Source organism: Amia ocellicauda, chromosome 4 (genome assembly GCF_036373705.1).
Source record: "Amia ocellicauda isolate fAmiCal2 chromosome 4, fAmiCal2.hap1, whole genome shotgun sequence".
Classification (NCBI taxonomy): Eukaryota; Metazoa; Chordata; class Actinopteri; order Amiiformes; family Amiidae; genus Amia; species Amia ocellicauda.
In genome coordinates, this window is record NC_089853.1 from 31,323,643 (window position 1) to 31,343,162 (window position 19,520).

The window sequence follows — 19,520 nt, forward strand, 5'->3', positions numbered from 1 at the left end:
GCCCCTGTGATCCGATCCAACAGACGAGCTACTGTAGCTCAGATTGCTGAAAAAGTTCATGCTGGTTCTGATAGAAAGGTGTCAGAACACACAGTGCATCGCAGTTTGTTGCGTATGGGGCTGCGTAGCCGCAGACCAGTCAGGGTGCCCATGCTGACCCCTGTCCACTGCCAAAAGCGCCTACAATGGGCACGTCAGCATCAGAACTGGACCACGGAGCAATGGAAGAATGTGGCCTGGTCTGATGAATCACGAGTTCAAGGTGCTGATTTGGCCTCCAAATTCCCCAGATCTCAATCCAATCAAGCATCTGTGGGATGTGCTGGACAAACAAGTCCGATCCATGGAGGTCCCACCTCACAACTTACACATCTTGGTGCCAGATACCACAGCACACCTTCAGAGGTCTAGTGGAGTCCATGCCTCGACGGGTCAGGGCTGTTTTGGTGGCAAAAGGGGGACCTACACAATATTAGGCAGGTGGTCATAATGTTATGCCTGATCGGTGTATATGAGAGTAATAAAACAGAATTAAATTAATTATACTTCCCCAAGCATGGTGTTGCACACATTTGCTTCCCCTGCACACCTCCTGGCTATAGACTCTGAGGATTGCTAATAGTGGTAGTTAGATTGACAAATGGCAATGATTAATGATAGTTTTCTTTACATCAACCATATCCCCCTGAGTCTATGTGTTGAAATCATGCTCTCTTCTCAGACTAGGCCTTCTGGAAACAATTTTTATGTTTGAAACTCACCAGCCTTAGGAATGTGCGAACTTGAATGCTTAGAACCCTGTGGTAGATCAAAAATGTGATTTCACCTAGGCCTATTTTCTTGTTTAACTTCGCTCTTATTAACCTAAAGACTTGACGTCAAATTCATCTCCCGCGGTAAAGGCAAGGCTTATGTGTTGAAAACTTGGTAAACCTTTCATTCAGACATTCCTTAATTGCATCTTTTGATAACCGCTCAGTCATTTGCAGGCCATGCTTTGGCATACACACCAAAACCCAGAAACATTCCTTCTGAACAGTTCTCTGCTAGGATGACATTCGGAACAGCTGCTAAATCTAAAGGGCAGTTTATTTTGCTTAACAAAATGGCATCTGTGGCTGGAATGAGGTATTGCTCCTTCAGCAAAAAAGGGAGGGTTCAGCTGGATTTTGCAGTGCTCTCCAACAGTATGCCAATGCTCATCAAAACACAGAAAAACCGACTTCCCCCCAATAAACCCAGTGACATATCATGTTCTGTTTATTATTTTCCTTAATTTATATTGATATTGCCCTCGCTACAAGTGGGAAATTCATAATTTCTATTTTGAATAATATGTACCTCCAAAGAGCCTGTTTTACCTAACAGTCAGAATGATCAAGATCGGAATGAAGCCTTCATTTTCAGATTTTGACTAATTTGCACTTTGCAATTATTACATTTTAAGACCTTATAAGGCTAATCTTTCTCCTGTTAATTATAACGAATATGCAATACATTTGTTCTTGTTTTCACGTTTGTGTGATGTTCTGGTGTTTCCATTCACTTTTTGTATCAACTTAAGTTGGAGGAATTTATTAACCTCATTTCCGGAATTTGTGTGGAATAAAATACAATCTTTTCTATTTCCTCTATTTCCCTTACACTGAATATGTTTGTTGAAGGCATTCAACTTTATTTAAATATACAAATGTTTTACAAAATTTTTAACTTAAGGAATCAAACAAAGACTGGAGTTTTCCTAAACTCTCTTCTTACCAGCACAGTTGTGTATGTCTAGTGCATCCTCCCCAATACCCAGTAGAGCCTTGTGCACAGTACATGTAAACACTACTGAAGACTAAAATGTTTGGTAACAAAAGCTCTCAGTTCTGCCTTCTTCCTTCAAAAAGGTCAGAATGTTGCTACAGAAAGTGCTACCTTTAGTTCAATGCAGATATTTGCATTTCTGGATCTTTGATGTGCGTTCATTGTCTGCCCTAAATGGGACTTATATAGATGAATGTACATTTTTATTTGTCCTCTACATTTCTTTAACCCAAAATATAATTATTGAAGGTCACAAACAGGATAGTATGATAAGGAAGAATATCTATTTGTGAGTTATTTGTGAGAAGCCACTTGCAGGCTTCTGTGACAATTGACCCTCAGACATGTATCTCGAGGCTCTGAGACATGCTTCTGCAGACCCCACAACAGGAAAATGAAACATTTCAATTTTTTTCTTCATTACCACAGCTTTTCATTTTCTTTTTCCTTGTTAAAATCTTTTAGGTTGACCAGCGGTTAATTCCATATTGTCTCAGAGTTCATCATATGATTGTATGGCACTGATGTATATTTTTCCCCTCTTTGTTTATAGATATATAGACTGGTAACACCATTACCAAAAGCTACAGCTTCACTGTGATATAGATTCAGTATGCTTAGAAGTCAAAACATTCTGCACTTCCCCATCAATGGCTAAGTGCAACTGTACCATTCTTATTTTAACGGTGTTACGAAAAGACATATAATTAACAGAGCATCTTATGTAAGTCATCTAAACTAGACTGGTATTTTCAAATACAGTGCTTTCTAATAAATTATACATATGATAAAGTACCAATAATAATTTTTCCTTGAGAAAAGACTTAATACTCTTCTGTATTGAAGTGCCAAGGATATGAAGATTTTTTTGTTTTCTTCTCAGAAACAGATTTTCAACACCTGGTGATACGCGATTTCACGAAACTTCCTGACAATTTGCTGAAATACTTTCCACTTCACTACAGCCACACTTGACACTGCAACCCCATATTATATGTCAGATGGCTTCACAGTGGAGGAAATAAATAGTTTTAATATAATACCTTTTTGGTAATTTTCCACTTCTGTTTTTATGTTCTGTGTCTCTTTTTCAAAATGTTTCTAGGGTGGCAGTGTGAAGGATTTATAAATATTCAAATACATCTGTCATACATTTGTCTGCTGAGAACTACAGTAAAGCTAGTCAGTACTAAGGGATGTCAGTAGTATGCCTATAGTAACATCTGCTCTGGATTGCTTTGTCAGTGAGTGAGTGTAAGTAACATCTTTAATATTTCTCCCTGAGACCTGTGCAGGACTATAATACTTCAGATAATATATAAACTTGGTATCCCATTTTATGGGAGATGCCAACCCCCCCCACCCCATATTAAAGCCTGTCGGCTGAGAGGGGTCATTTCAGGACATGACCCAGTCGATCTAGGATTCTTGTCAGTTGTAACATCTACAGATTTAATTATTTCACAATGTTGGTGGGTTCTGCTTCATGTCTTTTTTGCTTGCAAAGAAAACACATGTCCTTTTCTTTGGCTTACATTCACAGTGGACAACAGGATACAGTCCACATGTTATGGTTTTCAACAGAGCGTGCTCAGTGGTGAAGGGGATCAGGGAAAGGTAGCATTAATTATTGATATGGAGCAAAGTACAGATTGCTTAAAGAAAGTTTTGCATACCTTTCACATTTCAAAAGATGGATTTAAAATGTTACTTTCTACATGTTTTTAATATGTTCCTGGATGTAATTAAGCCGTTGCAATTGTAGTGAAAGTTTTACTTTATATAAATATGGTGAACTTGTTTGTGAGTTCTTAAATCTTCAATGTGTTTCTGTACAACATAACACTGTTACGGAACAGTTTTATTTTGTCTGGTAGCTGGAGCTGAATTTTTGTTTTGTATTTTAATTAGATCAGCTGAATAGATAGCTGATATTGTTAGTAATCATAAGTAAAGCTTCCTGGAAAAGTCCTCATAAGACCTTCAATACATCCCTTTACTACTGCTGTTGAGTACAATACATTTTTGTGAAGGCAAGTAAATTAAACCTAAATTGGTAAGAAGAGGGCATTTATAACTGACATCACATGAAAAGAGACAGATTTGCCTTTTCTTTCTGGGAATGGAATCTTAACGCAGTGATCTTTGCTTTTCTTATTCTCATTATACATTTGTATACTTCTCATGTTCAACATCTGCCCAGATCCAGCAATGTGTAACTCCCCATGTTTCTATGTTTAACTCCCCTGGAAGGAGAAGAGATGTAATTTAATTTATACACATGAACTGCCATTCTTTTTAATTTTCTGGTACTGTAGCTAGGAGACTTCCCGTCAGCACAGTCCTTCTGTGATAAAAGAAGAACCAGGCAATTCTTTCCCCCTGTAATCACCACTTACTTCTCTAAAGATCAGATATTAAATTAAGGCACTTCCAAACACCATACTATGTAGTCACACGTTTAAGGAATGAAAGCCTTGCCTGTTTTGATTGAAATAAGAAACTATGAAAAATAAGTTTGAACAAAAACATCATTTTTTTATTTGAGCTGGGAGTGTAAATGGCAGGAGTTAGTGTGTCTGTGCTGTAAATGTTATACTAGTAATACATGGAAAATAAATGTCAGAAAAAGGGAAGAAAGAAGTGGAGATGAAAACAAACAAATAACAAGATGGACTTGCTCACTGGTGCACGGGTCCCAATAGCTATATCTTGCTCTTGCTTCCTGGGACATGAGTCATTATCACACACTAGTGGAATTGTTACATTTCTCAGTTAGAGGATGGTACAAACTGCTGACAGTAAGCTGCTGAATTCACAGTACATCGCTCGGCACTTGGAACAAACGGCTCACTCGACAAAGGAAGCTTTACTTCCTTCTGAGCCTGAATAGGTCACCTCATGAAATACTTTTTTTTCCCCCTTGATGATTACGTTGATTTTATTTACATTGCAACATGTGTTAAAAGCCTTGTCTTGCTTAGCGGTGGCTTGACCCAGAGTAACAGGTGCTCGACGGATTCAGGTAAAGGCTCATTTGCATCGAGAATTTTGTGTACCAAGAACAGTATAGTTTTCGTGAGTTTGTGGCTTGGGTCACTGTAAAAGCAGTAGCAGAGTGAAGCTGTAGTGGTAAAAATGCTTTGAATGTTGTTATCAGCTTGTGTGTCTAGCCTGTCTCTCTGTAAGACTCATGACATTCCCTACCAAGTGACTTCCCTTAGAGGAGTGACAGAATTTCTTTCTTTTCTGAGAAGTGTCTGGCAGAAGCTTGCCCACTCTGTTAATGCTAGCTACACGGCATGCAGTGGCCATGTGTTTTGCTTCATATTTCATAAGGACATGCTTAGTCACTTTAAGTTGATTTGAAGACAGTTTTTCATTTGTGGGTTTTGTGGTGTGAGAGAGAAGAATGCAACATGTGCTGTGCTGACAATGTTTTTGTCACACCATTGACGAAGCCAACCTGGTGCATCACATTTATCCTGAGCTGCATCATGTGCACTCTGTACGATGTATTTTTGGAACAAGAAATCTAGAACCTGCTAATGAACTGGATCTCACTTAGATATAACACATATAATAATAATATTGTGCTTGCATACGGATGTATCCAACCCTTTTCAAGTTTTTGATGGTGGTGGTGGTGTTGTTGATGATGATTATATAATAATAATAATAATTATTATTATTATTATTAGTAATAATAATAATATACCAGATATATGTATAATGTGACTCACAGGGTGCTACCAGGGACGCATGGAAAACTGTCAAGCAAGAAGAGTGCTGGAGTGGGTCAGTGTGATTGAGAGAGTGTGAACAAAGCACAGCGGCTTAACGACCCCGATTGTATGAGAACCCAATCAGGAATTAACAACCCTGGACCAGACAACGACCATGGTTACAGAAAACAACCCTCCATTTTGAATAATGACCACGAGGCTGCCAACCAAACTGGAGCATATGCTAAGTGTTTAATTTGGGAACCCGAGCACTGGTCAAAATACAAAGAGGGGAAAAAGAAGAAAAGTGTAGTCAGTGCCCTAAACCCGGGCTGGGAGTTTATTTTGTGTGGCATAACTCTGAGTCCAGTGATCATATACGAAGGGCATTGTTGTCCTGCTTTCCCCCTTGATTCCTGGACTGACACGACCAACCCCCCTGGACGGTGTCATTGTGTATATATCTATATCTGTCTATCTCTCTCTATATATATTTGTATTTTCTAAATATGCATGTGAATTATATTCTTACAGCATGTACTGAAGATCAGTGTCTTAAGTACACAGCAGCTGGAAGTGTTGAAACTTGGTAGACTATGTAGGGTTTTTCTAGATGCATGCCACATTGGTCACTGGTGATGCTCACCAGGCAGTTTCTCTACCTGCTCCTAGTTAAGAATACCCGATTTTATATCGAGAGTGAATGTGTATGAAAAGGAAAGCCTGTGGAAGTGTGCTTCCCTTCATTTAATCCTGTTTTTCCTTGTTTCCAGATGAGAGTTTAAAAGCCTGGCGACTACGAAGGGTTCTGCTGCAGGCTGGGCAGCACATCCACATGATCACATGACTCTGGATATGGACGCGGTCCTGTCAGACTTCGTTCGGTCCACAGGGGCTGAACCTGGTCTGGCAAGAGACCTGCTGGAAGGTAAGAAACACTGGAGCCGCTGTTGATTGAACTGTCTAAGGAGCCAGACAGCACTGTGGGTGAATAGTAGGCACACTATTCTTTGCTTTCAACGTGAATGTGAATTTCCTTTTCCAGCTCTGCTTCGGGTGTGTGTTTTGTATAAACACATTCCTGTGTTAGTGTTACCAGCTCTTAAGCATGCCTACCCCCCCTTATTCCTTACTAATGAAAAATGTTTTGAAATTTTTCAACAACTTTGCAGAGTTTCAAAGTCTGCTACAAACTCTCTGCTGACAGTATTCATATTTTTTTAATGTTTTCTTGCAGTTACGTGATAGAGCATCTGCAGTTACTATAAAAGGTCTGCATGTGATGAGATAAAAAAACCAAAAAATAACATCAGTGCATAGAATGTTTCTAATCTTGGAGCAGTGTCTTCATCGAGCCGAAACCTGAGCAGATTTATTTTTCCAAAACAACAAAGTGCGATAGGCAGAATCTTGTGATCAGAGCGCATACATTTGAATCTGCTTTGCTACTTCTTTGCACTGCAATCAATTTAATTTTTTTGATAAAGAAATATATAGATGTCTTCTCTACGTGTTTATCATCGCTGGTTAACTCCTATGTCTGAATACAATGTAGCTGACAGCGCTAACAAATTTTATACTAATATGTTAAAGAAATCAAACTTTTCCAAAACAACTGCATAAACATATTTCTCGTAAATTTTCCACTAAATTACCATAAGTCGGTTGACAGTACAATGTGTTACATGCAGAGTTATTTTCTGGGTTCCTTAGTTTCAAGAGGTCTGTGGGCAGGGCTGCTATTGTCATAGGTCATCGATGAACAATTCTTCTGATTGCTACTTGACCTGCTTTTGACTTTTTTCACTGGTTGGTGGTACTGTGTTGTCACTAAAGAGGTGATTTAGAGGCCTCCACAGCTAGTTGACTTAATATTTCTTAAGTGAGTCTCCTGTACCTATTCAAGGGAACACACTCTGGTTTGTAGCAGCAGGTGCCAGTTTTACAGTATTTATTTTCCTTGGAAGGCTTATGTTTAATTCCTTGATTCCCAGTACCTTATCTGCCAAAAGGCCTTGAAGTGGAAATATGTATGCTGCTATAAATTAAATAAACAATAAAATATAATGACAGTAAAGAAATAAAAAGCACCAAACAAATGGATATACCTAAACAGATTAGGGTATGTAAATACGTTTTACTTCCCCTAAAGCTACTATAGTTTAAATCAGGGGTTCCCAAACTTTTCAACCCAAGTACCCCTTTGCCACCCAGAATTTGGCTGAGTACCCCCGCCGGAAAGTAGCTCACGGTAAAATAGCGTGAGAGCGGCGGGGGCGGGGGGCGTGCCAGCAAACTAGCGTGGCTGGGGTGGTGCAGCCGCCAAAATAGCGGAAGAGTGGGGGTGGCGGGGAATCGCTTACATCCGCCATTATATTTTATTTTTCACACACCCCTTGGGGTCAGCTCGTGCAGTTTGGGAACTGCTGGTTTAAATCATTAATTTATCAAATCCTCAAATCCCCTGCAATCTGCTACTAATGTCTTCAGTTTAATTCTATTCATTTCAAAACAAGGAAACCATTTTTTATATATAGAAATATATGTGAAAAAAAAGTGTTTTCTTTATTCTTTTATTTAAAATTCACTAATTTACATTGAAGATGTTTTCCACTGTTGAAGTTTTCAATTGTTTTCAGTTCTCTCTCTTGTAAGCGATTCCTGTTTTTGACATCTGCTCTTTTTTCTTTTCTTGTTGCCCACACATTCTCCTCCAAAACAGTTCAATGAAATCATACAACAGCTGTTTTGCTCTTAAAACTCATCAATACTTTTAATGCAATAATAGTTTGGAGCTCCAATGTAACCAAATAAGGTAAAAATAACAACAACCTCTCATGTCTTTAAATTTGTTTTCACTATGACTTTCTTGTTAAAATCTTTACATTTTGAAATTGATTTACATATTGAACGTGCTGCAAAGTCTTATTAAGTGAGCTATTGCTTGGCCTGAAACCACAACAAACTCAACTGAAAGTGGACACATATTAAATATTAATTATTATTAATTATTAATTAATTATTAATTAAAATTATTAATATTAAATTTCAATACATTTTATGTGAATAATAATAGAAAAAACATCAACTATTATTATTCTTATCATCATCATCATCATCATCATCATCATCACTATCATAAAGCACACATGATTGTAAATAAATCGTACATCGTCCTATGTCCAATCCTCATGTGCAGCAGCAGGCAACTGTTAAACAGAGGTTGTAAATCTTGTGGAGCAGCAATCTTCCAATAAAAACAGTGATAAAGATCAATCCAATCTATGGGAAGAATGTCCCTCTGTAATAACACTTTATATGGCCTTTCAAAACCAATGTCTGAGAAAATACAGATCGCTTTCTCTGTTGAACTCATTAGTCTTTAAAAACAAAGTATTCAGTATGTCAGTATTTAACTTATAAAGAAAAGGAGGCTAGATAACTAGGAGACATTGGAGACTTTAAGATAGGAGACTAAAGAGATTAGTATTAGAGCCATGTTAATTTGATAGAGTTGGTTACACTGAATTAGATATTTGATATACACAACCACAACCATTTTTAGAAAAAAAAATAAAAATAACAAGATTTATTTATATGGTAATACGACAGTAATGGGCACCAATTCATAATTAATTAACGTCTGAATCCTATAGGAAAAACATATGAATACCTCATGCACTTCTACCAAATTCTGATATTAATCTGTCACTCTGTCCCTAACCTTGTTATGCCTGTGATTAACAACAGATCTCAGATTAATGGGCAGTAGTGTGCAGTAGTGGTTAGGACTCTGGACCCTGGAGTGGAGCGTTGTGGGCTCAATCCCAGGTGGGGGACACTGCTGTTGTACCCCTGGAGCAGTCTACTTTACCTAGATTGCTCCAGTAAATGCCCAGCTGTTTAAATGGGTAAAATGTAAAAACAATGTGATATAATGTAACAATTGTAAGTCACCCTGGATAAGGGTGTCTGCTAAGAATGAGTAATAATAATAATAATAATAATAATTACATAAGGTATTAATGCGTCATTACTGTGGTATTCATACATCAATGAATTAAGAATTGGTGCCAATATTGTAAAATGTTCTTGTTTCTATTATTATTTTTGGTCCTAGATGTATTTTGCTGCTTATTTTCTAATGCTATTCCAGAAAAGCTAACTTTAGCAATAGGACTCCTATGTAGCATAAACAGATGGAATTACTAATGAAAATCATTATAACAGAGTATGTATTCATGTGAGGGTAAATCAAAATGAATCAAATATAAGGGTATTAACAGTCACGACCTTCCGCAACTATTGCAGCTTTTTGACCCGGCCTAAATCTTTTGAGCAACCTGGTGACTTCAATGTGACCATGAACGCGCCGGGACTGGGCTGGGTGAACAGCGTCATCGCGTGACGCAACGCAAACCACGCCCCCACAGACTCGAGGGTTCCAACGAGGCGCCACCTATGAGCTCAAATTAGCGCCTTACGTAACGCGTTGAAAATAGAATGTATCGTAAACAAGAAAAATGGAAGAACCGTCACTCAATCCTGGTGGACCAATGGAGAGCCATGAGACGCCTCCCTCTAAGCCCCGCCCTCACAGCAAAACGGTGCCGAAACTCGTAAACGACAAAAAAAGAGCAAATCCAATGAAACCGGTGGCGAAAGCAAAGATCGCAGCATCGCAACCACAGGCAGCCAATTGTGTACAATTCTATACATCTTGCATTTACGATATATTTAATTTTGAATTCGTTACTATTATGGCGCTAATTTGTGCCCATATGCCGCTTCTCACCAAGGCGCCAACGCTAAAGTAAATACAGCAGGCACAAATAAAGCGTACATGACTCACAAGAGAATTTGTGTGTGTGTGTGTTTGTATATTTCTGATACATGTGGCAAAGGGTGGCAAACTGATAGTAAGTCCTCTGAATCCATCATTACATTTGCAATGCACCTAATATTTTATAGTAATCAAGAGCTGGGGGGTGGGGAAGCTAGACAGTTCAACTCAGTTTGATACAGAATCTGTTCTTATGTATCGCACACATCTGACATTTTTCACCCACACACACACACCCACACTCACACACACACACACACACACACACACACACACACACACATATATATATATATATATATATATATATATATATATATATATATATATATTGGTCTTCCATTGGTGAGGTGTGTGCTTATTGTGTTCTTGCAGTTTCAATACTCCGAAAGGAAAGCTAGGAAAGCCAGCGGTAGGTAGTTGTAGGTACTTGTAGGTCTTGAATGTAATTGTGTGTAAAATAAGCATTTCCAACATGCAGATTGTCAGAATATAATCATTCTCAGTTATGTGCAAGTGAAAGCAGTGGTGTAAAGTATATTTTACAATTTTAGGCTGAAAACACATACATACATCTGAAAAAGTTAAGGGATGAATGAAAGGATAATGATTCGGAGAGAGGTTTTATATTTCTAAAAATAGGTTGTTGTACATTTAGAATTCCCATTTTTGTTGGCACATTTGCACAGTCCTCTGTAAACATCTAGGGGAAATGGCTATCCCTTTTAAACGTAACCTCTTTGGTTCCATTCCTACACCATTTTTTCACTTCCAATTACTTTGCATCATGTATGGAATGGAAGCTACATAATTGATAATTACACTATTACAAAACCATGTATACACAGTTATTGAATTCTGAAGCTGTGAAAGAATTGATGTTTAAATCCTGGAATGAGAGCGACTTATGACTCAAGATTCCTCAGAGTCATAGCAATGTACTTATGTAAATCTGAAGTGGATTTCTCTCTCTCTCTCTCCCTCTCATTCTGTCTCTCCATCTCCCCCCGTCTCTCTCTATCTTTCTCTCTCTCTCTCTCCCTCTTTCCCTTCCCTTTTAAGTTGAAGCTAATAATCACGTATAGAATATGAATGTGGATAATGGCGCTTTTCCTGTGAAGCCTTTTCCTAACAGGCCTCTTCCACCACCCTCACCTCCTCCAGAATCTAATAATGGAAATTGCATCCTATAGCTCTTTGTCCCTGTTTGAAATTCCTCATGTAGTTTCCAGAATGTAAGTGAGGCGAGGTGGGATTTCAGACATGTTCTGTCCTGATTTCGGATTACAGGATCGTTCCACAAAAGTCAGTCGAATGGTGTGACTGTGACTGTTTCAGGAATCACCAGGCAGACACTCTGCGTGTGCGTGTGTGTGCACGTGTGTGTGCATGTGCGTGCGTGTGTGTGTGGTAATGCCTATCGGTCATCCTCTGTATCTCAATCACTGATCATCAGTTCAATGCTGCTTAACCTATCATAGAGTACATTTTACCCCATCTCTCATTGATGATGTTACTTCCAGCCCACTGTCTAAGAGAAGTGCTGTTCTTAAAATATCAGCTTCATTCCTCCATTTCATTCTAATGCAGAGATGGACATATTGGATATGTGTATTGGGCTATGTTTCTGCTAATGGAGATCTGTGAAGACCCTGTTTAACCTTTAGAGAGTGTACTGAAATGTTGAAAGAGCAGAAAGTTACTGTTCATAGCCCACTAGAGAACATCCTGCCTTGCTAGTGAGTTCACTGCTGAAATGCGTCTGTCCTGGCGAGGATGCTGAGATACGCTTTGTAGATGAAATGTGAAGGGCTGCCCTCTAGGGGAATACAGCGGTATTGTTGCTGTTATCTGGTATTGTGGGGGCCTGTGTTGTTTCCTCAGTAAAGGCTTTGGGGTTTCCCCTAGAATCCCTCGCTATTTCATACATGTGGTGGCAAGGGCAGTTTCCATGGATACGAGCACCATCGGTGTATTGCAGACGTAGACTGCCGTGCCAATGTCTTTATACATCAGCCCTGTTTCGAGCCCTTAAGAGGCCTACTTTAGATAATTACTGAAGTCCTGCTTATACTGTTGTTAAGTTCTGTAGAAAACAGAACAGTTTAAATATTGCACCCACTGAAAAGACGTTCAGATATCAGAATTATCAATCCCAGTAGACACTTTTAAACATGACAAGAATCACAATTAGAAAAAGGTTGTCAAGGTAAAATGTATGTCCTAAGATTTGCATTAAACAGAGTACATCACTTTTATTTAATTTATTAATTAAAAATAAAATCTAATAATGTATTTAAATTAAATAATTTAATTAGCTGTGAGCATGACTAACCAAGCACAACTTAAATCGCCTTATCCACACACTGCAGTAGCAGAGGGTGCATTCGAAACTGTAATATTGCTTTAATAATGTGACATAAATAACTATGACAATGGAAATAAAGTTAGTAGGAAGTTGCCAGTTTGTAGATGGTTGTCTATATTTGCTTTCCTGTTGTCATCCATCAAAAGTTGTGTGCTGTCTGACTCTCATGCTCAGTTTTAGAACTAAAAGTAATGCTTGCTTGATGAAGTGGCAGCAGGTACCATCCATTTGATTTCCAGTTCTGACAGGAATTACATTAAATAATAAACACACCATATCAATAATATTAATAATAATGTATTTCCAGCTGTGAAAGAAGATTATATGTGTACTCAGGAATACATGTGCGTAATAACTAAACAACTGCAACAGCAATATCTTTATATTTGAGCAGGTGGAAATGAAAGTGCACAAGCTGAAGCAGCACAAATTAAATAAGTTTCATGTGAGATGAAAACCTTGAATTCTTGCCAAACCTGAGCTTCGAGGTGTTCCGAAAATCATTATGTGTTGCTTCCTAGCTCCAAAGGAAGGCCGTGGAAACTAAAATACTTTGCAATTTAAAATTTAAAATCAAAATCTGTTCAGTTTCTCATTCGTAATAATGGGAAACAACAATGATACATTTAAATTTGGAGATACCATAATAATCTAGTATTTCCTTAATTAATTTATAGCGTTGAGGACTAATTAACTCCTGGAAAGTTTTTTCGAGCATGTGCATTTACTGTTAATAACAGTGTTAACTTACAAAATAAAAATTGTGCAATTAAATTAAAACCCATTGTTTTGTTCTTTAGCAGATGCAAGATGACTAGCTTGTGCGCTGACTAAAACCTTTATTACTGCAATTCACATAACCATCACAAATAATGACCATTTAATTGCTTATTTAGGGATTAATTGTTTATTGTGGCCTAATTGCCTCATTAGTTTAAGAAATCCCAAACTACTTCCATGTTATTATTCACATGTGAGCAATACATTATATTATCTAAACTGTCTGTTACAAGCTAGACTAGACTATAAACTAGATAACCAAGTGACAGTTATTACAGGGGATTCAGTGTATAAATAGAAACCCAATTTATTCTGTAAATATAATGTAGGGATGTTTTTTCAGAATCCCATGGCAGTAATAAATGTTGTTTAAATTGTAATATTTTCTCAATTATAAAGCCTTCAAGAGATTTGGCCACATTTTTAGCACCATGCTGTTTATTTGTTTTATCTCCCCCCCCCCCAAAACAAAGGCTCCATTAATACCTGAATTCAATATCTCATTTGCTTTTGAAATGAAAGCATTTTAGGACATTTCAAAATATACTTTAGGACTTAGTGGACATTTCAATGTCAGCCTTATGGTCAGGAGGAAACAAGCAAGATGGATTTGAAATGTAAGGATTACAAAAAACAAAAGATGTCCCATGTATTATACAGAGATTGAGAGATGCTTGTCTAGTGACTTTGCTGGATGTAAACAAAGACAAACAGACAGCTGTGGAAACTAAAGAGTCAGTTAGAAGGCTATTAAACTGTCAGGAAGGAACACGGAGGGTATTAGTCGGGTCGATGTTTAGTCTTTAAACATTTTGAAAAAGAGGGACAGAGACAATATCTTTCTTAAGGTTTGGTACCTCAGGAGCTTTTGTGCAAAATGGCAGGCTTATAAACATAAACAGGCCTTTGGGGGAAGCACAAGCAGTCTTTGGAAAGTTCATTTCAGGGGTAAAATGGAGCCCAACAATCCCTTCTTTTATAGCTCATATCAATTACAAATGTAACTCAGATTTTCAGAAAATACATGTAGATTGAGTGCTGATATTAGTTTTGTCAAATACTCATCCATGGCTTTACTGTTAGTGGGCTTTAGAATCAACAGCCTTTCTTAGATTTGTAGTGAAGTGTGGCGACTCCCTTGAACTGTGAAATACCATCTCAATATTTATTTGTTCTACAGAGACATTGGTTCACAGTTAGAGGACCCTACTAAACATGGTTCTCTGCAATGGGGTCCCCCTGGCACCATAAATATGAGAGCCTCTCTTTTTTGTAATTGGTTTACTGCTCACAGAGGCTAGTAACAGAGTGATACAGTTTAGGTAAAAGCAGGATGTAGGTCTGTACCTAAAATCCTACAGGGGGCATGACTTGAGAGTCCATGTACTTTCTTTGTAAGTAATACACTGCACTCAGAACGGTACATTTATATTTTTAAACTGCTGGACTGCTTTATGACAACCTTTAGTGAAACCCAACACACTCCATGATGATGTGTATGCGATTGTGTTAGATTTCATGCATACTGTTGCAAAGAACAGGCTGTGAAATATTGTATTTCCCCATTCAAGTTTTATGTTATTTAATTTAATTGTAGATTCATAGTGGTCTTATTGTGCAATATACTAAAGTAAGTGTGCTGACAGCAAGTCTCATTCAGTTTATGACTTGCGGTTGTGAGTCGTTTTTCTATATTTAAAATAAATTGTATGTATGGCCTTTTGAAGTCCTTTGACATTAAATCAGTGATGTTTCATAGGATTTTACTGTTAGGATGATTTGAATTTACATGCACACCAAATCAAAATCACAGGCAACTTGGTGACCTTATGGATTATACATTTATTTTTAATTTTTAAAAGGCTACAGGCGGCATCATTGGTAATTTGTTAATGGAGCATTGGCAGAGCTCATAGTGCCACCATGTGGGGTAATTAGATAATCTGAACTGATAATCATGACTCACAAACGTGAAACTAAGATTAATTGTTGTGATGACAATTTGCGAGGAACCTCAGAGGAGGGCTTCTGTCGGTGTCCACATGGTAGGATAACCTTAGCTTGTCTGACCACGTGTAATTTTTCATTAGATTTTCAAATATTCATCTGGGCCCACACTCTGAAATTAACAGCAGAAATTGTTTTCTATTCAAACTTGTTGAATTGTTAGAAAACACATTTTTTGCATGTACAGTAATCAACATCAGTGAAAACTTTTTTTGGAGTTGGTTGGTCTGGTGGGTCATATGACATATGTGAAGGACTTCGGTATTGATTTTACTAATTTACAAGTCTACAAAATGAGGCATATCAATTCTGTCTAGAGATTAAGTAAACTACAGTTCTGACTGTTTTGAAATATATTTCTCCCTAGGATAAATTACTGCAATACTGTATTTTATGTTATCATCACCAGTATTTCTAATTATAAACTGTGTAGGCTGGATAACACTTATGAAAGTAAAAGTATTGTAGCTTGTTGAATATTTGTGTCTGTGGGCTGTTTACTTATCATTTAATTGTTTGTCAGATGCTCTTAACTCAGGTTGTGGAAACAGGGTTTCCCTGCTAAGAGACAACAACTGGAAGTTTGTACAATATATTCAATATGGTTCATTGGCTTGCCATATAAAAAGATAAAAATTAGACACTAGCCATAATTGTGTTTTCTCTGGTATCTTTTGACTGTACTTTATAAGATAAAGAAGATAACCATAAAGCATCTAAAATGTAATGCAATACTGAATTGTCTTCCTTGATTAAATTGTCTGAGTGCATAGCTTCCTTCTGGTGATATTACCTAAAAGGGCACTTACATTTTCAATATTTATTCTGCTTCCGATTGGTGGGAAGAGGAAAATACAGGCTGTGTGTCTACACTTTGAGTATGATTGCTTTACTGGAAATGAGTCTCTTATCTCTATCACCAGCTAATTGACTCCAAAGCAAAATCGGGAAATCTCTGAAACACCTTTCTTAACAAAGTTGAATTTGGCATGTTTCCTCCAACAGGGTTGAAACACATGGTCTGTCCTGCTGAGTAGGAAATCGGAGGCCATGGACTAATTATTAATATATCAAATGGGTTTGGAATCCTTCTCAGTATAATTTAATACATTGATATTGTTGAAATAAGAGATTTGTTTTGCGGTGTGTTGTCAGTGTATTGACATTCATTTTCATTGTCATGAGCTGTTAAGATGCATTTGTCCATCTTTAAAAACAGAAGTTAATCAATTGGGGTGTGTGGTAATTGTAAATTCACAATTTAATAAAATAATAAAGTGAGCATAAGATAGCTCTATCTGTCCCTGTCTGTCTGTCTGTCTGTCTGTCTGTCTGTCTGTCTGTCTGTCTGTCTGTCTATCTATCTGTCTATCTATCGCTAATAAACCTGCAGTGCATTGCATGCAGGTTTTAAGAGTCAGTCTTCCTTCTCATCCACAGGGATTTGCATTGTTCAGTACTCTTCTCACAGCAGAAGCCATAACATCTGCTCTTTCTGATGAGTCAAGCTGTTCCTCTGAAGTTGCTTCTGTAGTCCATTACATCTCTGATCAGGACACATTTTTCTGTTCCTGTCGGCTTTTTGGGACAGCCACTTAATTGTGCTTGGCGTCACCGTCTCTTACAGAAGCCAGCCTTCCCAATGGAGTGTCTAGCTCAGTGTCATTCACCTACCCAACATAAGTTATGTTAACAAACTTGTCAGGTACCTCTCAATTTTGGTTGATATAGTAATCCTAGGCAGACATTGTCTTTAAAAAAGAAACCTCTCACTGACTGAAACTGGATAAAATAAGTGTCAAAATGTGTGATATTTCATTTTAAAAGTGTAATACACATGCCAGGATGTATCTACAAATGGTGTATCTTTACTGTTAGTATGCTTTGAATTGATTAGCACTACCTGTGGTTTGTATACTGCCAAAGTACGTTTCCCTCCTCCCTGTACTGGTAACAGATTTAGTCCGCAACTAATTTCATACCGGAAACTGAGAGAGAGAGAGAGAGAGAGAGAGAGAGAGAGAGAGAGAGAGAGAGAGAGAGAGAGAGAGAGAGAGTAAATCTGGATATTTCAGCTAACTCAGCAGTTCAGTGGTTTTTTTTCTTCTTTTTTCTTCATTTCTTTTTTGTGGGTTCCTCTTTAGTAGCAACCATACACCCCTATTCCCTTCTTTAAAAAAATCTATATATAATAAACAGATTTGACATTGTACAGATTTACTTGGAATTAAAGATAATAATTGTGGTGTAACATATTTCATTTATATATATATATATTTCTGGTCTATATATACCATTGGAAAATACCATAGTTTTAAGTATTGTGCTTTTAACACCTGCATGGCATGTAATTAATTTATTTTTATGCTCTCAACTTGTTTTGCAAGTGAAGGAAATGACAGTATGGCACGTACTGTGAAGCAGACACTCCAGCTCCCTGTTTTTGTGTGTGTTCTACAGCTCACACCTCGCTTCACTTCAGGAAATAACGTGTGTCGTGACAAACCACATTGCTTTTGCTCATGTGCATATTTAGCTATACCTGCCACTGTACAGAGCTCAGGCAAGTTAAGTGCAGGGGACATATTACCTCCTTTAATTAGGTCACAATTATGTGTTTACAGTTTTCTCTTCATGGTTTATATATTATAATGGTTGTGACCTATATTTGTATTTACCAATGTAATACCTCCTTACAGTATCTGCAGTTCATATTCACTTTATTAATTCTTCTCTTTGATAGTGGATTCTTTGAGTGAAAGTGAGTAGATTGCATTTGTTAGGCTCCTTCATTGGATTCAAGTCTTTCTGTACATTAGACTTAACAGTTGTGTAATGGGACCCTGCTGGTTTCTGTCCTTAGGGTGTATATAGTGTGAATCAGCAGCATGTTCCTAAAAATACTGCAATGGCTGCCATGTACTCCTTATAATACTTTCACACAGTATTCCAGTATTACTACCTCTCTGGTAATTCTTGCTGTTGTGTGTGTGTATGTGTGTGTCCAGAGGCAACACAAGAACATGCTCTTATGAATAGACCTACAGTAGATCATTGCAGCATGTGAGGTTTTTTTTTTTAATCTGATGGCAAGGTTATATTATTCCCAGATGTGCTGTTAATGTAGATCAGCACGCAAAGCAAAGTTAAGAATGATGAGCTGTTGAATGATGGTGGAATGACACACGTTTCTACAATCTCACAGGCAGTGCAATATTACGACTCTATTATTACATGATGCATTATTCCAGTACTTGGAATTTAACATTTAGCCCATTCTAGATTAATTTACAGTTTTTCCTTCATTGGATTAGCTGGTGTCCTCCCGTAGCATTCTTTTAATATGTGTTCTGTTGTAACTTAGTTTTACTATTGTATTTCACACAGTGTGGAAACTAGTGCTGTGGAACAAGCAAAATATATAACCTTTTGTATAATACATTACAAATAAATACCTTTTCTTAAAAATATGGGACCTATGCCAATCAATAAAAACATTTCCAAAACAGGTACCACATAGTATGTACAGTGAGGGAAAAAAGTATTCGATCCCCTGCTGATTTTGTACGTTTGCCCACTGACAAAGAAATGATCAGTCTATAATTTTAATGGTAGGTGTATTTTAACAGTGAGAGACAGAATAAGAACAAAAAAATCCTGAAAAACGCATTTCAAAAAAGTTATACATTGATTTGCATTTGCATTGAGGGAAATAAGTATTTGACCCCTTCGACTTAGTACTTGGTGGCAAAACCCTCAGACGTTTCTTGTAGTTGGCCACCAGGTTTGCACACATCTCAGGAGGGATTTTGTCCCACTCCTCTTTGCAGATCCTCTCCAAGTCATTAAGGTTTCGAGGCTGACGTTTGCCAACTCGAACCTTCAGCTCCCTCCACAGATTTTCTATGGGATTAAGGTCTGGAGACTGGCTAGGCCACTCCAGGACCTTAATGTACTTCTTCTTGAGCCACTCCTTTGTTGCCTTGGC

The 19,520-nt window shown here is 37.6% G+C and overlaps 1 protein-coding gene across 1 annotated transcript in view; it reads left to right on the forward strand.

Moving 5' to 3' along the window:
- The first annotated feature begins 6,313 nt into the window (after window positions 1-6,313).
- The window catches only part of otud7a (OTU deubiquitinase 7A), a 52,927-nt gene continuing 39,720 nt past the window's right edge, over window positions 6,314-19,520 (forward strand). The window contains exon 1 of the mRNA XM_066701879.1: window positions 6,314-6,462. Coding sequence (XP_066557976.1) covers window positions 6,378-6,462 — 85 coding nt within the window. The 5' untranslated portion in view covers window positions 6,314-6,377. The remainder of the gene's footprint in view (window positions 6,463-19,520) is intronic.